The sequence below is a fragment of the Pinus tabuliformis genome, chromosome 4_2, assembly GCF_031772625.1.
Source record: "Pinus tabuliformis cultivar Carrire ecotype Pingquan chromosome 4_2, CPIR1, whole genome shotgun sequence".
Classification (NCBI taxonomy): domain Eukaryota; kingdom Viridiplantae; phylum Streptophyta; class Pinopsida; order Pinales; family Pinaceae; genus Pinus; species Pinus tabuliformis.
The window spans coordinates 1,037,771,993-1,037,795,050 of NC_142304.1; the positions used below are offsets into that span (position 1 = coordinate 1,037,771,993).

Sequence of the window (23,058 nt, forward strand, 5' to 3'; positions counted from 1 at the left end):
TACAATTGTCATGAGATGGGACACTACAAAAGTCAATGTCCTGAGAATCCAAGAAATAAGAAGAAAGAAAGAGAACATACAAATATTGCCGATGAAGCTCCACCCAAGAAAAACAAGACTGAAGAATCTGAAGTCAAAGGCTTATTTAAAGTCTCTTAGGGATACTATCCCTTACATATCCTTCTACTTCAACATCTGTAATGTTTTCTTTTATGTTTTGATTTCTATAGTTTGTAGATCTAATATATCTTGTTAGAACTTTTTTGGATTGTTTAAGTTGTAGGTATCCCTCAGAAATACTAGATTAAGAGGGAGCCTTCACCATTTTACCAAAAGATAAGTATATTGTTCTTTGTTTCATCTTTGCTTTCCTCCTCACATCGAGATTTGTTGGTATTGTATACTCATAACCTTTTTCTTTATATTTTTCTTGGTAGAAACTTTTGCCCAATAGCACTAACAAACAAGTTAAATCCTTAGCACTATTTTTAAGCAAGGATACGATACATTGTAAAGGCATACCAACTGGAACTGAGGCATCAGAGTGATCATGTAGCACATCTGAAATATGATGCAGAGAAACTGATATACTGCTATATGTGAATGAGCTGATGAGCGCAGGAATGCAACTGGTGGATGGAGAATTGAAGGTGCAGGTTTATGAGTAGGAATCTGATCAAGTCAGGAACAAGTCATACTCATCTGTGTGTGTCTGTAAGGGTAGTTGCCTGAAGTTCAATATGCCACAAAACAATTAGTGACAATTGTACCTTTTGGCAGAATTGGCTGATCCCCCCTCAGAGGAGTAAAATACCAAACAACTTGAGATTAAGTTGAATACTTTTTTATGCACAAGGCAGGCTGCTAGGAAAAGACCGGCAGTGGAGACACTAGAGGATGGTTGGGGATTGATTTTATATATTTGTAATAGAGTTGATTCTTGGCATTTTTTACTCTTGTGTTTATTGCTTCACTCTACTTTGTGTCATACTTTTATTTTCTGTCTCCTGTTGGATTATACCATGATAAAGCCACTTTACATTAGATGAATTATAGAGAAAATGGCAATACATATGCACTTATTTTCCATGTTTAATCGAGAGAGTTGCAAAAATGACTAATATACTTTCCACTGGACTTTCATGAAATCATTTGTTTGTATCCGTTTTTTTCTCCTCTAAATTTATTTGATTCTCCATGCCAAGCAGAAGTGAGTGAGAGAAAGAGAAAAGGGATAAAAGCAGATGCAGAACCTGCAAAGTTGGCATCACCAGCTGTTTCCCTACAAATGCCACCTGAGCAAGCAAATATTATTATTGGAGATCAGGTAATCATTTGATCTATTTACTGTTGTTTCCTTATTTAGTGGTAGGATGATTTGGTTGATAATATGTAAGTTGCATATTCTATGGACTTCTATCAATGCTATTGGATTGTGATTTCGAGTCACATTGACCTACCTTTGTGGACATTCATGAACATTAATAAAATTTTCCTGCCTTATCTTAACTTCATACTGTGACAACCATATAGACCTCTATACCCACGGTATTTGTCTTCTTTAATATGAGATTTCTTGTAGGGTTTCACTGATTATCTTGAGTTAAGAGCAGGTGCCACATCCTTTACATAGAAACGATCATACTTGAGTAATGCCTTTGTTCTTTGCCTTGTGCTTCATTAAAGATTTCTGACCAATGTTGCCAATTGTTGGCAACAATATCTATTTCATTGTGTTTCAGGTTGCAGCAAGAGTTACAACAGATAATGATGATAAAGTTGAATGGATAGTGGTGAAAGTGATCCGTTATGATAGAGATACAGCAAAGTGCGTAGTCTTTATCCTAGGACAGATTCGTTGTTATTCTATCATGTTTGTATTTGTTACATTATAACAAGACGCTTATTTTTGCATCAATCTTGCAGATATGAAGTAATCGATGAAGAGCCAGGTGATGATGAAGAGAGTTATCAAAGGTATTAGACATGTTTATTGGCTGTCTTGAACATAACTTTTGTGTTGTTTTATATTTCAAAAGTTCAGAATTGTTTTTATTCAAAAAATGCTTACTTTTGACTATAAATATAAACCAGTAATGTAGATGATGGGTATTTTATCAAAAGAAATAAAAAGGTAGGCTGTTAAGCAGCCAATCCTAGCTAGTTCAAAATTGGGTGGATCCACTACCAAAATTGCCCAAAATGCATTAATTAAAATTGCCACTTGGGCATACATTAGTGACTGTTACCCACCAAAAACGGTTAACCCCATAGGAGAAAACTTTTCTCCTATCTCATACAGGTAGCCAGCCAACAGCCTTACACATTTCCCCAAGGGGCCAGGCGGACTGACTTGATCTAGGAGGCCGACATGGGTGTTGTGGGGTCAAAAATATAAATTCAAATTTTTCCTTTTTTCTTTATTGATGAAAATACTGACCATGGCTACTAAATTTCCAACACTCCCTCTTGGCTAGGGAGGTATTTTTCATTCTCTTTGAAGATGAATCTCCCTAACCAATCAATTGGTCTCTCAGTAAAAACGCAAGGGAGAGATTAGAAGTACAAGTCAAACATAAGGAAAGATACATAGCATCAAACTCATCCCATAAGCCAAAACCCAATGGTATTAAAGTCAATGCCCAACTGACCATGGATCAATCAATATCGTTCATGAGGCCAAACTATACAACCATAACCAATGGTTTCTTAATCAAGCACAATGACCCAAGAGAGTACTCAAAAATCAATATTCCTGTTCAAGTTCACTTGGTCTCTCAGTCAAACACAATGACTCAAGGAAGAGAACTCAACATCAATCTCCCCGACTAGCCTACTGGTTTCGCAGTCAAACACAATGACTCAAGGGAGTAAGTAGGATCAAAGTCTCCGACCATACCATTGGTCTCCTAGTGAATCCCAATGACCTAAGAGAGTACATAGGGTCCATCTCTCTGACCATAAACAAGGGTTTCTCAGTCAAGCTCAATGACCTAAGGGAGGAATCCCTATCTCAATATCAAACTGCCTGACTATATAGTTTCTCGGTCCATGACCCTAAGGGAGGAATCTTGATCTTCATGTCAAAAGGGTCAATTTCCTTGACCATATGGTCTCTCGGTCCAATGCAATGACCCAAGGGAGAGTACTCAAAATCAGTGTCCCCAACCAAGTCTACTGGTCTCTCGGTCAAACACAATGACCTAAGGGATCACTCCAAGCGTGAAAACCAACCTCCCCAACCATAATGTCTCTCGGCCAAACTCAATGACCCAAGGGAGTAACCAAAACAATCTTCCCAGCCATAAACCATGGTTTCTCAGTAAACCCTAAGGAAGATTCGTTAGAGGTGAGGAGGTCGTGGGGGTGCATCCATCTACATCATGTGGGAAAAGCCGACCAGATCAGGGCACCAGATCTCCTGAAAAGGAGCGGGCAGGACAAAGACGGTTAGAGGGTGAGACTAGTGGGCGCTTTTGTTGGTGGAGACCTGGCTTTAGATATCAGGGGCTTGATGAGGAGGTTGAGCATGATGCTGAGAGCCCACAAGATGGTGAGGAGCACATCGATAGACCCGATGTGGCGCAGGAGTGACCTTTATTAGATACCTCTTTGATAGCCCTAGTTGACACCTTGGTGGAGTGGATAGAGCCTACACACATAGAGCCATCTGTTGAGGGGGTGCCACCCATGGATGAGATGCCAACAATTGCTGAGGTATCTAGAGCTGTGACTGAGTTTATAGGGGATAGATGCCCACCGCAGTTCCACCGATTTCAGTCCGACCTTCTAGCATTACAAAGGAAGGTCGCATTAGTGCGTGAGGCTATTCTGCGGCAGAACGAGGAGATGGAGGGCATGAGAGCAGTTTGTGCCAAGTCCACGACCAAATTGACTCACGTTGGGGAGCGGTTAGATTCCCTACTGGTGTAGCTAGAGTGCACGTTGGGGTGTGAGAGTAGCCCTCTTCGAGCATACATAGACGAGGTTGGTAGCACTGTTAGGTTACCTTTACCCATTGGACATAGATAGACAAAGCGACCTAGTTATATTTCATGTGTTGACTAGGGTAACGAGACGAGACAACCTAAGTTGCATAGGGTGCAACACCCGCATGCTGGGATTGTTCTGTGTGCGGGAGTTCGTGCATTTGATCCCTCTCATGGGGTTAGATGGCGAGAGATTTTGAGTTGGTACCCTGTGGAGTGGGCTATGGAGATGGTAGTGGACCTAGGTGTAGCTCAACAGGAGCTTCCAGGCACTGGGATACCGATAGTGCATACTGCTATTGGGTTTCGAATGGGACTGCCTATCATTTCCTAAGTATGCCGATTGACTACAACAAGGATGGTACAGTTGACCTAGCAGTTGAGCGTGCACATTCACTAGGGGAGTCTCGGTCAGCACCAGTGGCCGACCAGTTTATGGACAGACTCTTTGGTTTTCCTGGTATGGCATTTGTACACGGGGTCACTGGGTGATCAACATACTCTGGTGGGAGTTTGTTGGAGGAGGTGGCATTGGCAGGCCACCAGATGGTGCCTTGTATGGAGCTAGGGACTCTTCACTTTTGTGTGGGGCACAGAGGATGTAGAGGAGCAGAGCAGTGGTGGCATCACTAATGACATATTGGGAGAGTCACTTCTCAGATCCCTCATGGGGGATTTGGAGGGAAGATCCATTCATCGACAGGGATAGTGATGCGATGGTGGAGGTGATGATATTGATCGGGTGTGGCCTGACACGTAGAGACATAGCTCTAGGCCATCACATACAGGGATGTGTGGGAGAATGTAGCGTTGAGCAGTGGTCCAAAGGTGGGCATGGAGATGCATGGTGGTGTGTTGGAATGCGTTGTGGAGTGGGAGTGCCTCACATCGCATTAAGTACGTGAGGGGAGTGATAGATGCAGTGACACAAGAGGGAAGCAGGACGGTACGGGATGGCCGTGATGTACATAGGGGTAGACCGCGATGTACATTGGCATATCCAGGAGTACTGAGATGATTGGTGGTATGCAAAGGCGTATGGTGCTGCACAACGAGGTCTTGGAGTGTTGCCTCCAGGGAAACCCATGTACGGAGATACCGGGCATACCTTTGGGTGTAGTTCACCCAGGATCGATGGGGACACAGGTGAGCTATACTTGATGGTATCCGTGGGGACTGACACCCCTGACCCTCTTCTACATCACTTACAAGAATGAGCGATCTGGTTGTTGTCCTTTGACACTTTGGGCATGAGTAGCAGGGGACAGGGAGCTCACTTGAGATATTTGGATGACACTTGGTGCGATAGAGGGGAGACTTCTTAGTGGGGGCATCGAGTCGGTGTGCGAGTTGTCAACCACAGGTCGAGGGATGAGGTGATCAACGACAGTGATGGCATATCATTCATCATTGATCCTATTCTTGGGGAGTTGGTCACAGGGGAGACACGTGTCACTCTTTTCACAGGGCATGCTTGGACCATGCATGACCAGAGGATACTGTGTACGGCTGAGACAATTGTCTAGTATGTATCTGGGTTCCTGACATTGTATCAACACATTCTCCAGGGGGCGAGTAGTCGAACTAGTGGCGATGGCTGGCAGGAGCAAGATGGATCTGCATACACTGAGTCGATTGTGTGTATCAGATACCCATCTATTGGTTGCAGTCAGGGGTAGCTATTTGGCACACGTGGTTTCCAGTGGTCATCAGTACTACACAATGGCAGACACATGACAATTTAGCATGCCTCAGATTAGTTCATGATGTATAGAGCCTATATATCGGTGGCATGTAGGGACTAGAGATGAGGGCTAGAGGGATTCCATCAGTTGACAGGGCTATGCCGCAGCAGGTCTGGCTATGGGATGCAGAGATTCAGTTGATCGATAGATCACTCGTGATGAGTGGAATCGTGGCAGAGAGTGATATAGTTCGCTCTCGGGATGACACATGGGGGTCCACAGAGGGTTTCATCATATGGGGAGGCAGACATTCTCTATTGCTGCATAGGTTCGGAGTTAGATTTGGATGGGTAGGCCTTGGATTTGGATGGGTAGGCCTTGGCGCCATGGAGATGCCCAGGCAAGATGTGTCTCGCCTCTTTCAGTATTCCACCATCGAGTTCCTAGAGAGGAGGATACTGGTTGCGCATGATGGGGAATATGACATAGTCAGAGTAGCACAGCGTCAGCGTGGTGGCACCACTCTGAGACTAGCATGGAATTGGGGCATCACAACTCTTCACAACTCAATAACCTTTAGGGATGCGCCGGCTATTGTAGGGGGAGATCATACAGATCTTCCACTAGGCTTTAGCGAGTCACTGATGAAGCAGGGGACTTCTGGTACTTGCATCGGGCATGATAGTGAGTGGAGCAAGGGGAGCTTCATGTTCGACAGGATGGCCTAGGATCTTGGTATTGAAGGATTATTTCATATCATGATAGTGCTGAGGTCAATGACGATTCAGTGGTACATCTGGGACCCTGGCACATGTTGCAGTGACAGTGGAGAGCAACAGTTAGAGAGGATGCTCGTTTAGACATTGCTTGAGGACAAACGATTTTTGGTGCATTGGAGGAGCTTGCCAGTTGAGAATGCTACTTGGGAGGGCGAGCACATACTTGAGCATCTAGCACTGAAGTTGCTTGGGGACAAGCAACATTTGGGAGGGGAGGATTGCCATGTACCTTCCTAAATTATTTTGGAACAATATTAATTTCTACATTTTGGGGCCAATTTTGGAGGTGATGGGGGCCCATTCGATTTTATTAGGAGGCTAGACTTAATAGAAGTTAATTCGATGTGGTTAAGTATACGTGGGGGCCACCCATACTAGGGGAATACACATTCCCTAGTTCGATTTGCATGGAGGGGAAATCGATGGTTAGGTGAGGGACCCACGATGGAGGGAAAAGTGCTCCACGAAATCTATATAAGGAAGGTAGCTCTCTGTGAAAATTCCTACACTGAAGGAACTCCTGCTGCAGCAAATCTGAATCTACTTCACCTACTTGATTTTTTAAATTACATTCATCAAGTTATTCTTCTGAATACTGAAGCAAATTACTTCTTGCAGCCTACACTAATTAAATATTTGATCCCATGATATAGAAAACAGAGCAAAGAACAAGATACATAGGACACACTTATTTTTGGACACAATAGTCTCCGGGAAAACCCGATGCCGGAAAACCAGTGCAACAGTTCTGAGGGTTTATTATTATGTAGGAGAAATATTTGAATACAAATCTAGGATGCTCATCTAGCAATCCTTTATAGAGAAAATATTGGCGGAAAATTTGAGTGAGTTTTACCTCACTTCACCCAACAAAATTCCGGCTGATCCGGCAACAAGACTGGCTAACCCCGATTACTTCTGCGTTGGCCCTGCGTCAGCCTTGCGCCACCTCTTCTGCCCTTTGCGTCAGCTATACCGGCTGTTCCAGCAGTGCTCGACAGTTTCGACTTTTGCGTGACAGAAAACTTTCTCCTCTGTGCTAGCAGTTCTGGCTCTGCATCAAGGCTGCGTGGGCCCAGACTGGTCCAGTATCAGCTCTCCCCGCGACTGCGTTGGCTCCACAAGCTCTCTCTGCCTCTTTGTCAGTATTCTTTGGAAATTCCTCCTCACGGATTCTCTCGCCCCTCTACTGCAAGATCTCCCCAATCGATTTTCCTCCTGAGAACTTCTCACCTCAGAAAATCGATTACCTCAATCTCTCTGTATGTGTTTCCAAACGAACCCCAAGCCTCCAATTTATACTTTTCCTGTTGAGTCTTCAAAGATTGAGATTAAATCTCTAATCAACGAAAAAGATTAAAACATGACTTGATCTGCCTTCTAGATCATTCTCACCCATATTTTGATTAATACCCATTAATATTGTAATTTCCCTATGTTTAAACTTTAGGAACTCCATTAAAAATATTAATTATTTTAATAAAATACAATCTGAGTGGAATTTCACCAATGAGTTTCTAGGTTCTTTAGAACTCATGTGCCTTAGCCTCTCCACCAATTTTCAAGACTAGAGCACTTTCGATGTTACCAAAAACTAACACTCTCCTAATTTGGATATCTTATCTTTTGACATATTGAACTCAATCTTAGTTGCTTGAGCTGCTTAGTCGAGTTATTGTGCTGTTTAGCACACGAGTGTCTCTGGGTCGAGATCTCAACCCTCGCTTCGGTGGACTTCGAGTGCCAACCCTAGGAGGGAGTTCTTCTTCATCTTAGTTCGTAGCAGCAATAGGGAGACGAGTTACAACAACTGTAAGTTGAGTACCAGCTGCAGGGGGATTTACAACAACATGGGGATTGTGCAGTCAGAGCATGAAGCACTCCGGGAAGTTGGGGAGACACGAGCATCCTTTCATCATTTTCAGGAGTATAGAAGGCAGCTACAGACAAGAGGGCCATCCTACATGCAATCCTCATTTCATCTCCTCCATGACTGCATCATCTCCTCCATGATTGCACAGTCATTGGAGTGAGACTTGTTGGGGCAGCACCATCCGGGGGAGTTTGAAGCTAGGGTGCCGGGAGATCATTTGGAGGGCCATTTTAGGAGGATTGCTGGAGTTGGGAGAGCAGAGATTAACAGGATCAGTCACAACAATAGAATTCGAAATTGGAGGAGGGCCAAGCTGTGAAGATTCAATTTTTGAAAGTTGGAACCAAGGGAAACCCTTTCTTGGTTTTTCTGGGTTGTGCGCAAGGATCATACTCCTAATTTTATAGAATTTTTTGGGCAGATCTGAGGAGCCAAACAGGGGTCCCAACTTAGCCAACAACTAGAGGAGCGAAGGTGAATTTGGGCCAAAATTTCGAGGTCAACATTTGGCCAATTCCTTCGAGGGTTATTCTAGGTTGCTTGCGTAGAGGCTGGGATTAATTTCCCAGAATTTTCTGAGCAACAGGGAAGACTTTAACAACATATCATTTCAGGCAACACCACCTTTGTAGGCAGTAACAACGAAGCTCTTGTGCCGGATTACTAGCAGAAATTTAATTGATTCTAGGTCCTAGGTAAATTTAAATTCTTCGAAGACAAACTTCGTTGGTTCTTCAAAATTAAATTTTAAGAGGTCCCGGGACTAAAGTAAATTGATCATTTTGCTAAATTTTAAGCTTTTGGTCCCTGGGGTTAAGTCAAAGTCAAAATTTTGAGGAAATTAATTCAAAACTTTAATTTTTGAATTAATTGAAATGCATTAAGTTGAAAAATTCGAATTTCCTCAAGAATTTAAAATTTCGACTGATGAGATTAAAAGAAATTTCGATTGTCATCAACAGTCGAGATTGCTTTGACGAGGATCACTCGAACTAGCCATTAGAGGATTTGTCTTTAAATAGGAGGTCATTTGTTAGTCAGTGGATCCGATCTTTTGGTCGTGTGCTAAGCGAAAAGCTCTCTTGTAATTTTTTATGAGCAATAAAGAAAGACTTTGGAGTTAATTTTTGTTGGTGTTACTCTTCGTGGAAATACTGTAAGATGTGTCATTTTCATGCATAGATTTCTTTTTAGCCATTGATGTAGCTTTCTGAAGAGTGATTTGAGTACAGGTATCTTGCTTAGTCGCTCGGGTTTGAATGATAATTTAAGTTTTGAATATAATAGCAGGTATCTCTATTTATCTGATTTTTATTATCATTTTCTTGCTCTAAGTTGATGGTTGAATTGCCTTTTGCAGGAAATTCTTGATTATTAGATCATCGGGCATTCAGGGAAGTTTTCAATTGGGCTAGTGAACTCTCAATCCGTGTTTTTTGAAGAGCCCAACTTAATTTGATCCTAGGCTTATCATAATAATTTTTTTTTTAATTTTTTTTTTCTATAATTTTTTTATTATTATGGGTGATGCATGAAGGGTTTTGAGCTTAGCACCTTTAAACTTTAAAAAATTTAATTTTTTCTGTGCTAAATCGATAGATCTGGCTGTTGAGAGCCTCAGATTATCAGATCTGGGAGCGGAGTTGGACTCACACTCCCTAGATCTGATAGATTTGCCATTAATGTACATAGATATGTAATTACTTTCAGTTTTCTGACTTGGGTTTTTCTGGGTTTTTGTATATATCGTTTGGGTGTTTTATTTTTGTCTTGTAGCTACAGATTTGAAAGAGAAATCTGTATAGAGTCCAGATCTAGGCCTTGGACGATAAGATCTGGATCTCTAGGGTTCATCAACATCATTTTGCAGGAATATTTATCAGCATTTTGCAGTCCAGGGATTTAATTATTATTATTCTTATTTTTTTTGTTTTGTTTTTTTTTTTTTAATCTGGAAAAATTCACAAGGGTTCCTTTTTTTTTTTAGATCTGGATATTTTGTTGGGTTTTAGGGTTAAATTTAAAGTTGAAGTGTAACATTTTCATCTGGAAATTTCTGGGTTACTGTTGGGATAGCATTTTTAAATTTCTAGGTTTTATTGGAAAAATTCAGTTTTTAACCCTCGAAAGTCCTCTTGCGGCTCTTTTTCTACCATCATCTGCAAATTCATCGCTGCCATCGAGCTATTCCTCCTCCCACTGTCCGTCCTCCACCTGCAAACACAAAGAAAAAACCCTTTCCTCCCATCTCCGTAGCTTCTTTCTTTCATCCCGCTGCCCTGTAGCTGCCTACGTTGCTCCTCTCGCTGTGTCTACTGTGCGCTGCCTCCTTTGCCATACCTCTTCAGCTGCCATCTGCCCTCCTTGTGACTCCGTCATTGCCATCGTTCTCTTTCGCACCTCCAAAACCCTCGCTGTCTGCTCTCGAGCTCTCCTGCTGCCATCCTGCACACAAAAAAAGAAAAAATCGATTTCTCCTTTGTTTTCTTTTTGTTTTCTATGCACATAAAGTTAGGGTTAGTTTCATTTCACCATTTCGATTTTTTTACATATGTATATGTGTTGAAGTTTAGAGGTTGGGGTTGGTGTATTGTTTTGCCCTTTTCATTTTCTTCTATATTATATTTTCGATTTGAGTTTTTATTTTACATTTCTTATTTTATTTTGATTTCGATTTAAAAGCATTTAAAAAAATAAAAAACTTTAAAAACATAATCACAATTTTTGCCGAAGATTTTCTAACAATGTTATGGATCACAGAAGTCTAAATTCCTTAATAACTTTAAAAACTTTAAAAAATCATAAAAAACTTCTAAATCATAAAAAATCTAAAACAATCCTAAAAAATCCTGAACATTTAAAAATCTAAAAAATTTAAAATTCTCAAAATTTAAAAATCATAAAAATTCTAAAAATTAAAATCTTTAAAAAATGATAAAAAGATCTAATTCTGGTGACTAAAGAAATAAATTAAAGGAATTGCGCTTTAACATTAAATTTTTTTAAGGTGGCCTACGACCCATTAAAAATTCAATTCATTAACCCTTTGATTTACTTTACTTATTCATTTTTCACATTGAAGTTATTGCCTAAGGAATAATTAAAATTTAAAATTTGAAGTTCATTAGTGTTATTTGGTGATTAAATGCGTTTTTGATATTTTTCTATGGTGAAGTGCAATAAACGTTTTAACTCATATTGACTGTTGGAGAAAGTTAATTGAATCTAGATTTGGGCAGTTAATGAAAATCATTTTAAATCTGGAATCTCTTGCATGTTAAAGTTTTGGGCATTTACATTAATTGTTTATGATCGTCGCTTTGTCACATCTATAAGTTTTCTCTGGATGACTTGTTATTACTTAGTTTATGGTTAATCCAATATAAAGGCACTGGTCTGTAGTCATTTATATCTTGTAATTGTGTCTTATCTTAATCTACCTATCGTAATTGACCAAGGCTTGCTTTAGATTCATCAAGTTGTCCATCATTAAAATCTCCTAGAGTCTGTGTTTCAAAGGCTATTATCACCCATTTACTTTAGGGACTACCCCCCTTGACTTGCCTAGGAGAGAGTCTAAACAGAGTGAGTAAGGATCAAGAGTGACAACCCTTACTCCGAGCGTTGTTGCGGTGCCTAGACACTTTGTGCAACAATATTTTTTGGCGCTGTTGCCAGGGACCGATTTATTGTGCCTTGGCTTTACGCCATTCATCTTTCATCTTTCTCATCTCTCAATTGAGCCGACAAAGCCAACACTTCTTGTCCTTGGTTTCTTCGACATCATTTCAATCATCTCATCTTTTCTGCCATTCATTAGCCTGTCAAAAGGCACAACATTTCTTGGCGTCATTTGATCTTTTCATCGCCTTACCTTTCGTCATCTCATTAATCGTTTCATCTGCACCTTTAGCACCTGGACATATCGGTTTGTTTCTTGTTTGGGTGGCGACTCCACTTATTCATCCATTATTTCTCAAACTGGAAACCCTCCCTTATATCCAGTTGTTTGCCTTTTGGATCTTAGAGCTAGAATCATGTTCAAGTGGCAACTCCACTTCTTTCATTTCTTACAAGAATTTCTAATAGAAGCTCGCTTCTTGTTGATCTCTTGATTTTCTTGAGCAGGGGTCTCTCTCTAGCATCCATTTGGTCCCTCCTTATCCCTTGAAGCAGGTCATCATGGATGATTCATTTACCTTGTGTCATTTTACTGATTTTCTCCATGATATACTGGAAGAGGCCATTCGTAAATTGCCTTTGTTCTCAGGTGGTGATTTAGTCGCTGTTAGAAAACATCTATGCAGGTTTACTCATACAATAATCAAATATTGTAGTTCTCCCCAATATAAACATGAAGATGTCAAGATTCGTTTATTTGCCTTTTCTTTAGAGGGTGATGTTTTGAATTGGTTTAATAATTGTCCTGAAGATTCTTTCGCTTCTTTACAAGACATCATCAATGCTTTTTCAGATAGATATGGTTATCAAGGTAGTTCGCCTTGTGCCCCTAAAATTATGCAACAGAATGAAAGTGATCTTGTAAAGGATCCAACTGTCAATGAAAGATTTCAAGACAATTCTCCATATCAGAATGTGCCATCCACTTGTACCATTGCAAGATAAGTCCATGATAGTGGAAAAGCAGGAACAAGTTATCAAATCAGTGTCGACAACGAAAGGGAAAATGATAAGCAAATTATAGAAGAACTAAAGCAGTTGGTTAAAGACATGCAATTCACTCAAACGCAGCTGGTAAAAAATATGGAACTTAATCAAGAAAAAATTGTTACTGATTACGTCAAGGATATGGGGACTTTGTATACCCACCTGGAAAAAGGTGACAAGGAGATGGAAATCATGAAAATTAAACACTCTGATCATGTAACCGACATGCAGAGTTGGCACGCTAAGGAAATGGAAACCATGAAAGCTAATCATGACAGGGAAATTAATTCTATGCAAAGCAAGTTATTAGTCGTAGAGGAAAAGATGACAATCATGGAATTCAATCATTCAAATCAAGTGACTACCATGGAAGCAAGTTATCAAGAAGAAATAAGCTCGATTCAGAACAAATTGTCAACTATGGATGAAGAAATGACCATCATGAGATTCGATTATAATAATCAGTTAGCTACCATGCAAACAAATCATAAGAAATAGATAAACTATATGCAAAACTGTTTCATGGGCATGAAAGCAAAGAATGATAAAATTATGAAGGACATGGAAGTTGGTCAAATATCTCTTCAGAATAGATTATTGGCCATAGAAGAAAAGCAAATATCATGTGTCATAAATACAGATGAAATACATATCATCGAAAATAGATTAAAAATAATGGAATTTAATCATTCTAATAAGATGTCCATTATTTAGAATCAAATAAAGGCTATGCAAGCTAATCATGTCACTCTGCAAGAAAGATTTGTGAAAACTTAACTCAATTAAGCGAAGTTAATAGTAAGACATACCAGAGAAATGGGTTCACTCAGTGTTGAAAATATTGGTATCAACAAAATATCAGCGAGGGTCCAAAAAACATCTTATCGGCAATATCAGCGCAAATATCGGCAAGCATAAAAAATAATTTTTTCAAATTTTTAAACATAGCCGATATTTTGAAAATATCGCGATATTTTCAAAACAGAAAATATCGCGATATTTTCTTGGCGATCTATCGTTTTGCCGAAAATATCACGATATTTTCGAATATTGTCGATGTTATCAAAAGTGGGTTCACTACATAAGAGGCTAGAAGAGAGGAAATCATAGGTCCCGTCTTATTGCGAATATCCCGAGAAAGAGGCTAACTCCATTAACGAAGATTTAACTAAGAATGACATGATCAAAGAAGAATTTAAAAAAGGTCAAGTTATTACTCATGACACTTGTGCCACTGATCCATTAGTCTTGACAAAGCAGATGCAAAATGAAGAAAGACATGTCACACATATCTTACATGCTTCATTTGAGAGTTTTGAAGTAGGATGTTCCACATCATCAGTGATATAGCCTGCCACAAAGAAAAAACTCAAGAGAAAGAGAATGAGAAAGTGATTTGATGCATCAGATGGCCGCGAGCAGCTTGATTTTCGGATAGGAAAAAGTCCTACTGTATGCAGGATTGGACATGGCACATCCTAGATACAGCCTACAGATTTACCTGAAAACAGGCAAATGCTCAGTATGCACTATATTGAATGCATCTGATGCCATGGGGCATCTTTGTATTGTATTTCTCACCTTATGCCCTGTTATTTCATTATTTCATTTTTGTAGTTAGATTTGTGTTTTTTATGTTCTTAGACTAGTTAATAAATGAAGAGCTTATATCTTTCCTATGCTTAACGTTATATGATGGTTTTTAGATGGACGCTACTTATGTTATGTTGTGTGTTGCGTGGATGCAGATTCTGGATTCTCAAATTCCTCTAGTGCAGCAACCTGTCCCCAAGTAGAGCCAGATGTTGACCACTACATGTCAACGACCCATAGCAGTACACCCCCTTTTTTCGCAAAAGGGATAGTGCCTGATTGATGTGTTCGTGCCGTCCAGCTATCATCATCAGCTTGATCATCATCTTATAATGTAAACCCATTCTGCACGTGTATAATGTAAATAATCTCAACAAATCTGTGTTGTGTATGTAATTACCTAGATAAACCTACTTTTCTGGTGATGATCTACATCCCGGGAGGTTTTTTGTCTCACCGATCCATTCTCGGATGGTCGACAGAGTTTTCTTTTAGCCTTGGCCCAAACCCGGAATGGATTTTGTTACTGGGATCTTAGGGGATTCCTAGTGTTGTAGATCGAGTCTATGTAAAAGTGATTTGGGAATAATCCTAACTATTTGGTTAGGTTAGTTTATTACAAATTGCTTGGTCTGCTAGGTTATATTTGTATCGCAGAATTGGATAGTCCGTGAGGGTCTTTTGCAAATGAGTTTTCCCCCTTGAGATGTAAAAAATGTGAAAATCATGATGTAAAGTGTCTTGAGGATTGGAAAAATAATTTATCCCCTCATAGGTTAATTAATTAAATTTTCTGGTAAAAAATAATTAAAATCTTAAGCCAGAAATTTAATTAATTCTAGGTCCTATGTAAATTTAAATTCTCCGAAGGCAAAATTCGTTGGCCCTTCAAAATTAAATTTTAAGAGGTCTCGGGACTAAGTTAAATTGATTATTGTACTAAATTTTAAGCCTTTGGTCCCTGGGTTAAGTAAAAGTCAAAATTTTGAGGAAATTAATTCAAAAATTTAATTTTTGAATTAATTAAATTGCATTAAATTTAAAAATTCGAATTTCCTCATGAATTTAAAATTTTGATGGATGAGATTAAAAGAAATTTTGATCCTCATCAACGGTCGAGATTGCTTTGACGAGGATCACTTGAACTAGCCGTTGGAGGATTTATCTTTAAATAGGAGGTCATTTGTCAGTCAGTAGATCCGATCTTTTGATCGTGTGCTAGGCGAAAAGCTCTCTTGTAATCTTTTTATGAGCAATAAAGAAAGACTTTGGAGTTAATTTTTGTTGGTGTTACTCTTCGTGGAAATACTATAAGATGTGTCATTTTAATGCATAGATTTATTTTTAGCCATTGATGTAGTTTTCTGAAAAGTGATTTGAGTACAGGTATCTTGCTCAGTCGCTGGGGTTTGAATGATAATTTATGAATATAATAGCAGGTGTCTCTATTTATCTGAATTTTATTACCATTTTCTTGCTCTAAGTTGATGATTGAATTGAGTTTTGCAGGAAATTCTTGATTATTAGATCATCAGGTGTTCGGGGAAATTTTTAGTTGGACCAACCAACTCCCGATCCATGTTTTCTGAAGAGCCTAGCTTAATTTTATCCCGGACTTATCATAATATTTTTTTTTTATGGGTGATGCCCGAAGGGTTTTGAGCTCAACACCTCCTTTAAACTTTAAAAAATTTAATTTTTTCTGTGCTAAATCGATAGATCTGGCTGTTGAGAGCCTCAAATTATCAGATCTGGGAGCGGAGTTGGACTCACACTCCCTAGATCTGATAGATTTGCCATTCATGTACATAGATATGTAATTATTTTTAGTTTTCTGACTTGGGTTTTTCTGGGTTTTTGTATATATTGTTTGGGTGTTTTATTGTTGTCTTGCAGCTACAGATCTGAAGGAGAAATCTGTATAGAGTCCAGATCTAGGCCCTGGAGGGTAAGATCTAGATCTATGGGGTTCATCAACATCATTTTGCAGGAATATTAATCAGCCTTTTACAGTGCAGGGATTTATTTATTTATTTTTATCTGGAAAAATTCGTAAGGGTTCCAATTTTTTTTTTTTAAATCTGGATATTTTCTTCAGTTTCAGCGTTAAATTTAAAGCTGAAGTATAACATTTTAATCTGAAATTTTTTGGGTTACTGTTGGGATATCATTTTTAAATTTCCGGGTTTTATTGGAAAAATTCGATTTTTAACCCTCGGAAAATCCTCTTGCGGTTCTTTTTCTGCCATCATTTGCAAATTCATCATTGCCATTGAGCTGTTCCTCCTCCCGCTGTCCGTCCTCCACCTGCAAACACAAAGAAAAAACCATTTCCTCCCATCTCCGTAGCTTTTTTCCTTCATCCCGCTGCCCTGTAGCTGCCTACGCTGCTCCTCTCGCTGCGTCTACTACACATTGCCTCCTTTGCCATACCTCTTCAGCTGTCATCCGCCCTCCCTGCGACTCCCTCATTTCCATAGTTCTCTTTCGTAGCTCCAAAACCCTTGCTGTCTACTCTCGAGCTCTCCTGCTGCTGTATTGCACACAAAAAAAGAAAAAAATCGATTTCTCCTTCGTTTTCTTTTTGCTTTGTATGCACATAAAGTTAGGGTTAGTTTCATTTCACCATTTCGATTTTTTTAATTTATTTTTTTTACATATGTATATGCGTTGAAGTTTAGAGGTTGGGGTTGGTGTATTGTTTTGCCCTTTTCTTTTTCTTTTATATTATATTTTCGATTTGAGTTTTTATTTTACATTTCTTATTTTATTTTGATTTCAATTTAAAAACATTTAAAAAAAATATAAAAACTTTAAAAAATCATAAAAAAACTTCTAAATAAAAAAAAATCTAAAACAATCCTAAAAATCCTAAACATTTAAAAATCTTAAAAAAGTTAAAATTCTCAAAATTTAAAAATCATAAAAAATTCTAAAAATTAAAAACTTTAAAAAATCATTAAAGAATCTAATTTTGATGACTAAAGAAATAAATTAAAGGAATTATGCTTTAACATTAAAATTTTTTAACGTGGCCTACGGCCCATTAAAAATTCAATTCATTAACCCTTTGATTTATTTTACTTATTCATTTTTCACATTGAAGTTAGTGCCTAAGGAATAATTAAAATTTAAAATTTGAAGTTCCTTAGTATTATTTGGTGATTAAATGCATTTTTGATATTTTTCTATGGTCAAGTGCAATAAATGTTTTAACTCAAATTAACTGTTGGAGAAAGTTAATTGAATCTAGATCTAGGCAGTTAATGAAAATCATTAAAATCTGGAATCTCTTGCATGTTAAAGTTTTGGGCATTTACATTAATTGTTCATGATCATCGCTTTGTCATATCTATAAGTTTTCTCTGGATGACTTGTTATTACTTAGTTTACGGTTAATCAAATATAATGGCACTGGTCTGTAGTCATTTATATCTTGTAATTGTGTCTTATCTTAATCCATCTATCATAATTGACCAAGGCTTGCTTTAGATTCATCAAGTTGTCCATCATTAAAATCTCCTAGAGTCTGTGTTTCAAAGGCTGTCATCACCCATTTACCTTAGGGACTACCCCCATCGACTTGCCTAGGAGAGAGTCTAAACGGAGTGAGTAAGGATCAAGAGTGACAGCCCTTACTCCGAGCGTTGTCGCCGTGCCTAGACACTTTGTGCGACAACACCCATATAGTCCAGGACTCTTGGGAAGTACGTCTCATCTGGCCAATGAGTTGGGAAAGGAGAATAGGGACCATAGCACTACAGATGGACACGTCGTGTATGGTTGTACTCCCTATGACTAGGATGCATGATGTTCAACAACTTGATCACTCAAGATCAAGTTCAATTGGTGTTCTACCCTCGGTTATGTCGACTGTCTTTTGTCAGTGGAGAGTGGTAATGTCTTGTGACTCACTCTTGATCGATCCTTCTAATTATCTATATCAATCTTTAGTAGAGGCGAGATGAGATGCAAAGATAGTACATGATGATCAGGATGGCATTATGATGGATGGACACTGTTAGGTGAAATTACTCCCTAGTTGAGAGGGAGTGTTAAAGTTGGCAACTAGGGACTAATTCCTTCATTTGGCAGCACCTCTTTCGATGGCACTCTTCACCCTTGAAGACACTTGATGGCATCATTCTTCATTTGAAATATTGGAATTTTTGCCCTCCTACAAATGCCCCCTTTTCATGTTGGCCCTCTTGATGAAAAGAGATGTCTCTTCACCCATGCCAACCACTATAAATATAACCTAAGGTCACCTCATTTTGGCATCTCATCAACACACATTTTCTCTTCTCTTCTTGGGTTCAATAGCTCTGAAAATTACAGCAATTTCTTCACACGTGCAAGGAAGGAGGATCAAATTACAGTTGGCCGAAAATCTGAACTGTCTGCAACTTTGACTAGCATTGACTTTCACTTTTTGAGCAGATTTTGATTTTGATCTCTTGGGCATATCTTTGTCTGGTGAGGCCGCATTGCTTGGCACAAAAACCAAGGTCATCTGGGCTGTTTGACTGGGTTTGACCGCAGGCCTGATGTGAGTGTTTGACTGCAGAGCTGATCTTTTGTTTTACTGGGTTTGACCGCAGGCCTGAAGTGACCGTTTGACCACAGGGATTATCTTTTGTTTGACTGGGTTTGACCACTCCAAAGTTGACTGTTTTGCTGCTGTTTGACTATGAAGAGGCCGAGTTCCTCTTTCCTTTGACCGAGCAGTTTTGGAAGAGTTTGACTAGCCTTTGATCGCTGTTGACTTTCTGGTTAGGGCAGAGTTTGACTGCTGTTGACTGAGGGCAGAATTGCATACTTTGACTGGGCCATCTATTTGACTATGACTAGTGGTATTGGATCATTGTATTGGCAAGTCAATTTGACTATTACCATTGTACTCTATTGGATATTCTCTCTCTACTGAACATTTGATATTTGATAATAGGGATTGATCAAGGGTTTTCCCCATCTTGGGGTTTTCCCTGGTTTGAGCCAAATTCTCGTGTTCTTTTGTCTTGGCTTGTCTTCTGCATTTATTGTTTATGTTCTTTCTTTGGTTACTGTCAATGTGATAATGGTTTATGTGATTGTTAATGGAAATGAAATGAAATTGTAATTGGGCTAATATGGAACATTGAAGTAACTGTCCTAAGCAAAGAACATGTTAACTAAAATTAACACTTTCTTACCATATTAGTCTTTTTTTGCATTCCGCAACTCAGTAACTAGTTTGAAGATGACGTTAAATTTGTTTTATTCTTAGAAAATGCAGGTGACTTGCAACCTTTTCTATGATATGAAAATTTCAGAAAATATATTTTCTTTTGGTTTTGATTGTTGCAGGAAATTCAAGTTGCCACCTTCTCATATCATCCCTTTTCCAAAGCGCACAGATCCTTCAAATACACCTAATTTTGCAACAGGTGTTCAAGTATTGGCTGTGTACCCTGGAACAACGGCCCTGTATAAGGCGATTGTATCATTTTCTCATCGCAAGGTAATACAGCAAGGTTTTGATTTGCAGCTAAAGTCCCTCACATTTTGTGAATTGTTTTTAGTTTGCCTTTAGGTAACTATTCAAAGTCCGAGGCAAAGGGTTATTACTTACATGTTATAGGCCTAGTTTTAATGCAACAATGGAAAAGTATAAAACACTGCTTGATGCCAGTTGACTTGGAAAACAAATGAAATTAAATGATAATACATGGAAAATTAAGACAGTCACATTCTAGATACCATTACCCCTTATCCAGGTAATAAAGTAAGCATCTCTAATTAAGGGGAATATGAACATGCTATGTCAGGTGATTGGGCGAAAATGTGGATAGTTTGGCATAAAGGGATCTAGTAACAGAAAATTATATAAGTACCCTAAAAATCATCATTTATGCATCTTATTATCATCAATCATTATTAACATTGCATATCTATGCAATCTTTAAGCTGAAGTGAAGCCATATTGCTTAAAGAATTAGGGTGATCTTGAGAAGTGAGTTCTTCTCACTTAATTTTATTGTTTGTAAGTCATTTATGGTAATTCCATTAGAAGTGAACCATTCCCCATTACAACTACAATGATATGCTGTAAATGTGTTAAATTTTGGATGCTACAGAAGAGCGGGCATCACATTTCAACCATCATGGTTAGAATTGCATTTATAAAAGGTATTTTTTTGTTGATTGCATGTCACTTAAGGGAAGTATCCACTATTTAATTGTAGAATCCTAGTCTATGGATGAATACCAAACTTTAGGAAAAGGCAGATTTCATAATTCTGCATGTTATGAGTAGCGTTGTAGTATGTAGGGGAAACAACTTGAATTATAGAGTGAGGGATGAGAGGCGACCTGTCCTAAATAAATAATTTTTTCTAGGATATCTTATTCTCTCCAACTACTTTCCTGATGATGCAGATTAGCTTATTGTTACTGGACTCTGCTATGGCATTCCCCTGTAGATAGTAATTCTGTACTGGGAACAAAAAGTCAATAACTCTGCTAAGTAGTAGACACTAGCATTTTTATGGTGTTCTTGTTAGGTACCAAAGGCCATGTGATAACGTTCTCCTCAAGGAACCTAACAATAGTGGGACTTGAAGGAGGTCTTCGAAGGCACATTACCTCCACCCATCTGGTGAAATCGTTTGTAGCTGTTAGTATCCAACGAAATCCATTTGCTGGAATTCCAATGGAACTAACCCTTAAAATAAAGCCCCCATTACTGGAACAAACATTGTTCTATGACTAAATCTAGAGGCAATGCTGGAAATTTTTGTTTCCCATCAAAGCACTACAAAGGCCACATGCACGGTGGTTCTGGCTGAGAAATGTCCACTACGTGAACTTATATGCAATTCATGCAAAAGGCCTATGGACTTAGGTGGGTCAACAAACTTAAGGATAACCCCACCCAAGTTTCTCCACCTAAATCTACCCTACAGCAAACAATGCTTAGCTATACAAAGTTTAAAGGGACTGGACCACTTCTTCTTGTCAAGGTTAGTAGATATAATAAGTTTTTCAAACAATAAACAATGTTAGAATGCCAATCATGCTGCTCTGATGAATATAACAATGTGTTCACTTGACTGATTGGTGGTGAATGTTCAACAATGGCTTTCTCCTTCATATCAATGTTGCTCAGAGTCATCAATTTGGCCAACCTTTGGCCACAAACCAAACGGATTGGCCTGAGCGCAATGTCATACTCCTGGGTCTTGGTGATCCACTCACCCCTCATGCCACTACACTCTAATCACAAAAGTACTTGAGTGCTTTCATAAAGATGTAATTCTATTTTGCTGTGGAGGCATAAGCCAATTCTGCCCCTCACAATGCCTTGTTCATGAAAGTGATTGGCTTCTCACTCCCTTGCTGATTTTTCTGCAATAAAACAGTAGCTATAGTAAAGTCAAAAGCGAAAGAAAATGATTGAAATTCCTTACCATAATCAAGGCTAACCAAAACTAGAATTTAACATAAACTTTGGTTGATATCTTCAAAAGCTTTCTTTGCTTCTTGACTTCATTTCTATTCATGGTCTTTCTTTAGCGTTTTAGATATAGGTCTTGTCACCGCACTTTTTATAATAAAATTCTTTCTGTGTTGTCACTTGCAGTTTGATAAACATGCCAGATTGGTGACATGGAGTAACCATCCTTGATGGGTTGGCTGCATTCTGATTTTTGTGTATTACTGCTGCAAACACTAGCGGGCCTAGTAAACAGGCTAGAGCAAGAGGGCACAACAATACCTTGGGACAAAGGCCCACTGTCACCCCAACCTTTGTCCTCTTCTCTTCTTGGATTTTCACCAATGGGAGGAGTCCCAGTGTCCCTCACTTGTGGTAGATGTATCTATGATAGGTTTAATTGAGGCAAGGAGACTCATTCAATGGAAAGGTTCAACAATCGTCTAAGCTTTGGGAGAAGCTAGGATGGCTTTCCAAGAAAAACCCCTTGAAAGGAAATCTACCCGAGGCCTAGGGTTGAAATATTTGACGAGATAAAAGTTCACCCAATGTCAGGGTAGACAAGAGAAAAGGCTATGATTGATATACTTCAACAAGTACTAGAGCTCAAACCTTCAAAGAATCCCCAAGTTGAAGGATAGCACCTAGGGTTCCCACTTGGTGTGATAGCTAGGGCATCAATTATTTTGAGATTTCACTGTGAGAATTTTCATGTCCTACATGTCCCGTGTCCCCATGCCAGGTGACTTAGGAAAGAATACTTCATTAGAATTACATTGCTTTACTAACCCCCTTCATGACCTACTATATTCATCTATTCTTTCTTGCGTGATTTGGAGGCTTAGAGGATCCAACTCTTCATCATCAGAGGAGATGTTCCTCTCCTCATCGCCATTGTCTTTCAATTCTATAACTGACATTTGCGCATCATCCTCACTCACACTTGATCTTTCAATGTCATCCAACTGATTACCCATTGTGGCACTTTGCGGTTGAC

The 23,058-nt window shown here is 38.9% G+C and overlaps 1 protein-coding gene across 2 annotated transcripts in view; it reads left to right on the forward strand.

Annotated features, from left to right (window-relative positions):
- The window catches only part of LOC149173159 (SAGA-associated factor 29 homolog A-like), a 384,042-nt gene that overhangs the window by 205,587 nt on the left and 155,397 nt on the right, over window positions 1–23,058 (forward strand). For both annotated transcript variants that reach the window (XM_089424522.1, XM_089424523.1), the window contains exons 4-7: window positions 1,209–1,327; window positions 1,743–1,828; window positions 1,927–1,977; window positions 19,934–20,087. In XM_089424522.1, coding sequence (XP_089280648.1) covers window positions 1,209–1,327; window positions 1,743–1,828; window positions 1,927–1,977; window positions 19,934–20,087 — 410 coding nt within the window. The remainder of the gene's footprint in view (window positions 1–1,208; window positions 1,328–1,742; window positions 1,829–1,926; window positions 1,978–19,933; window positions 20,088–23,058) is intronic.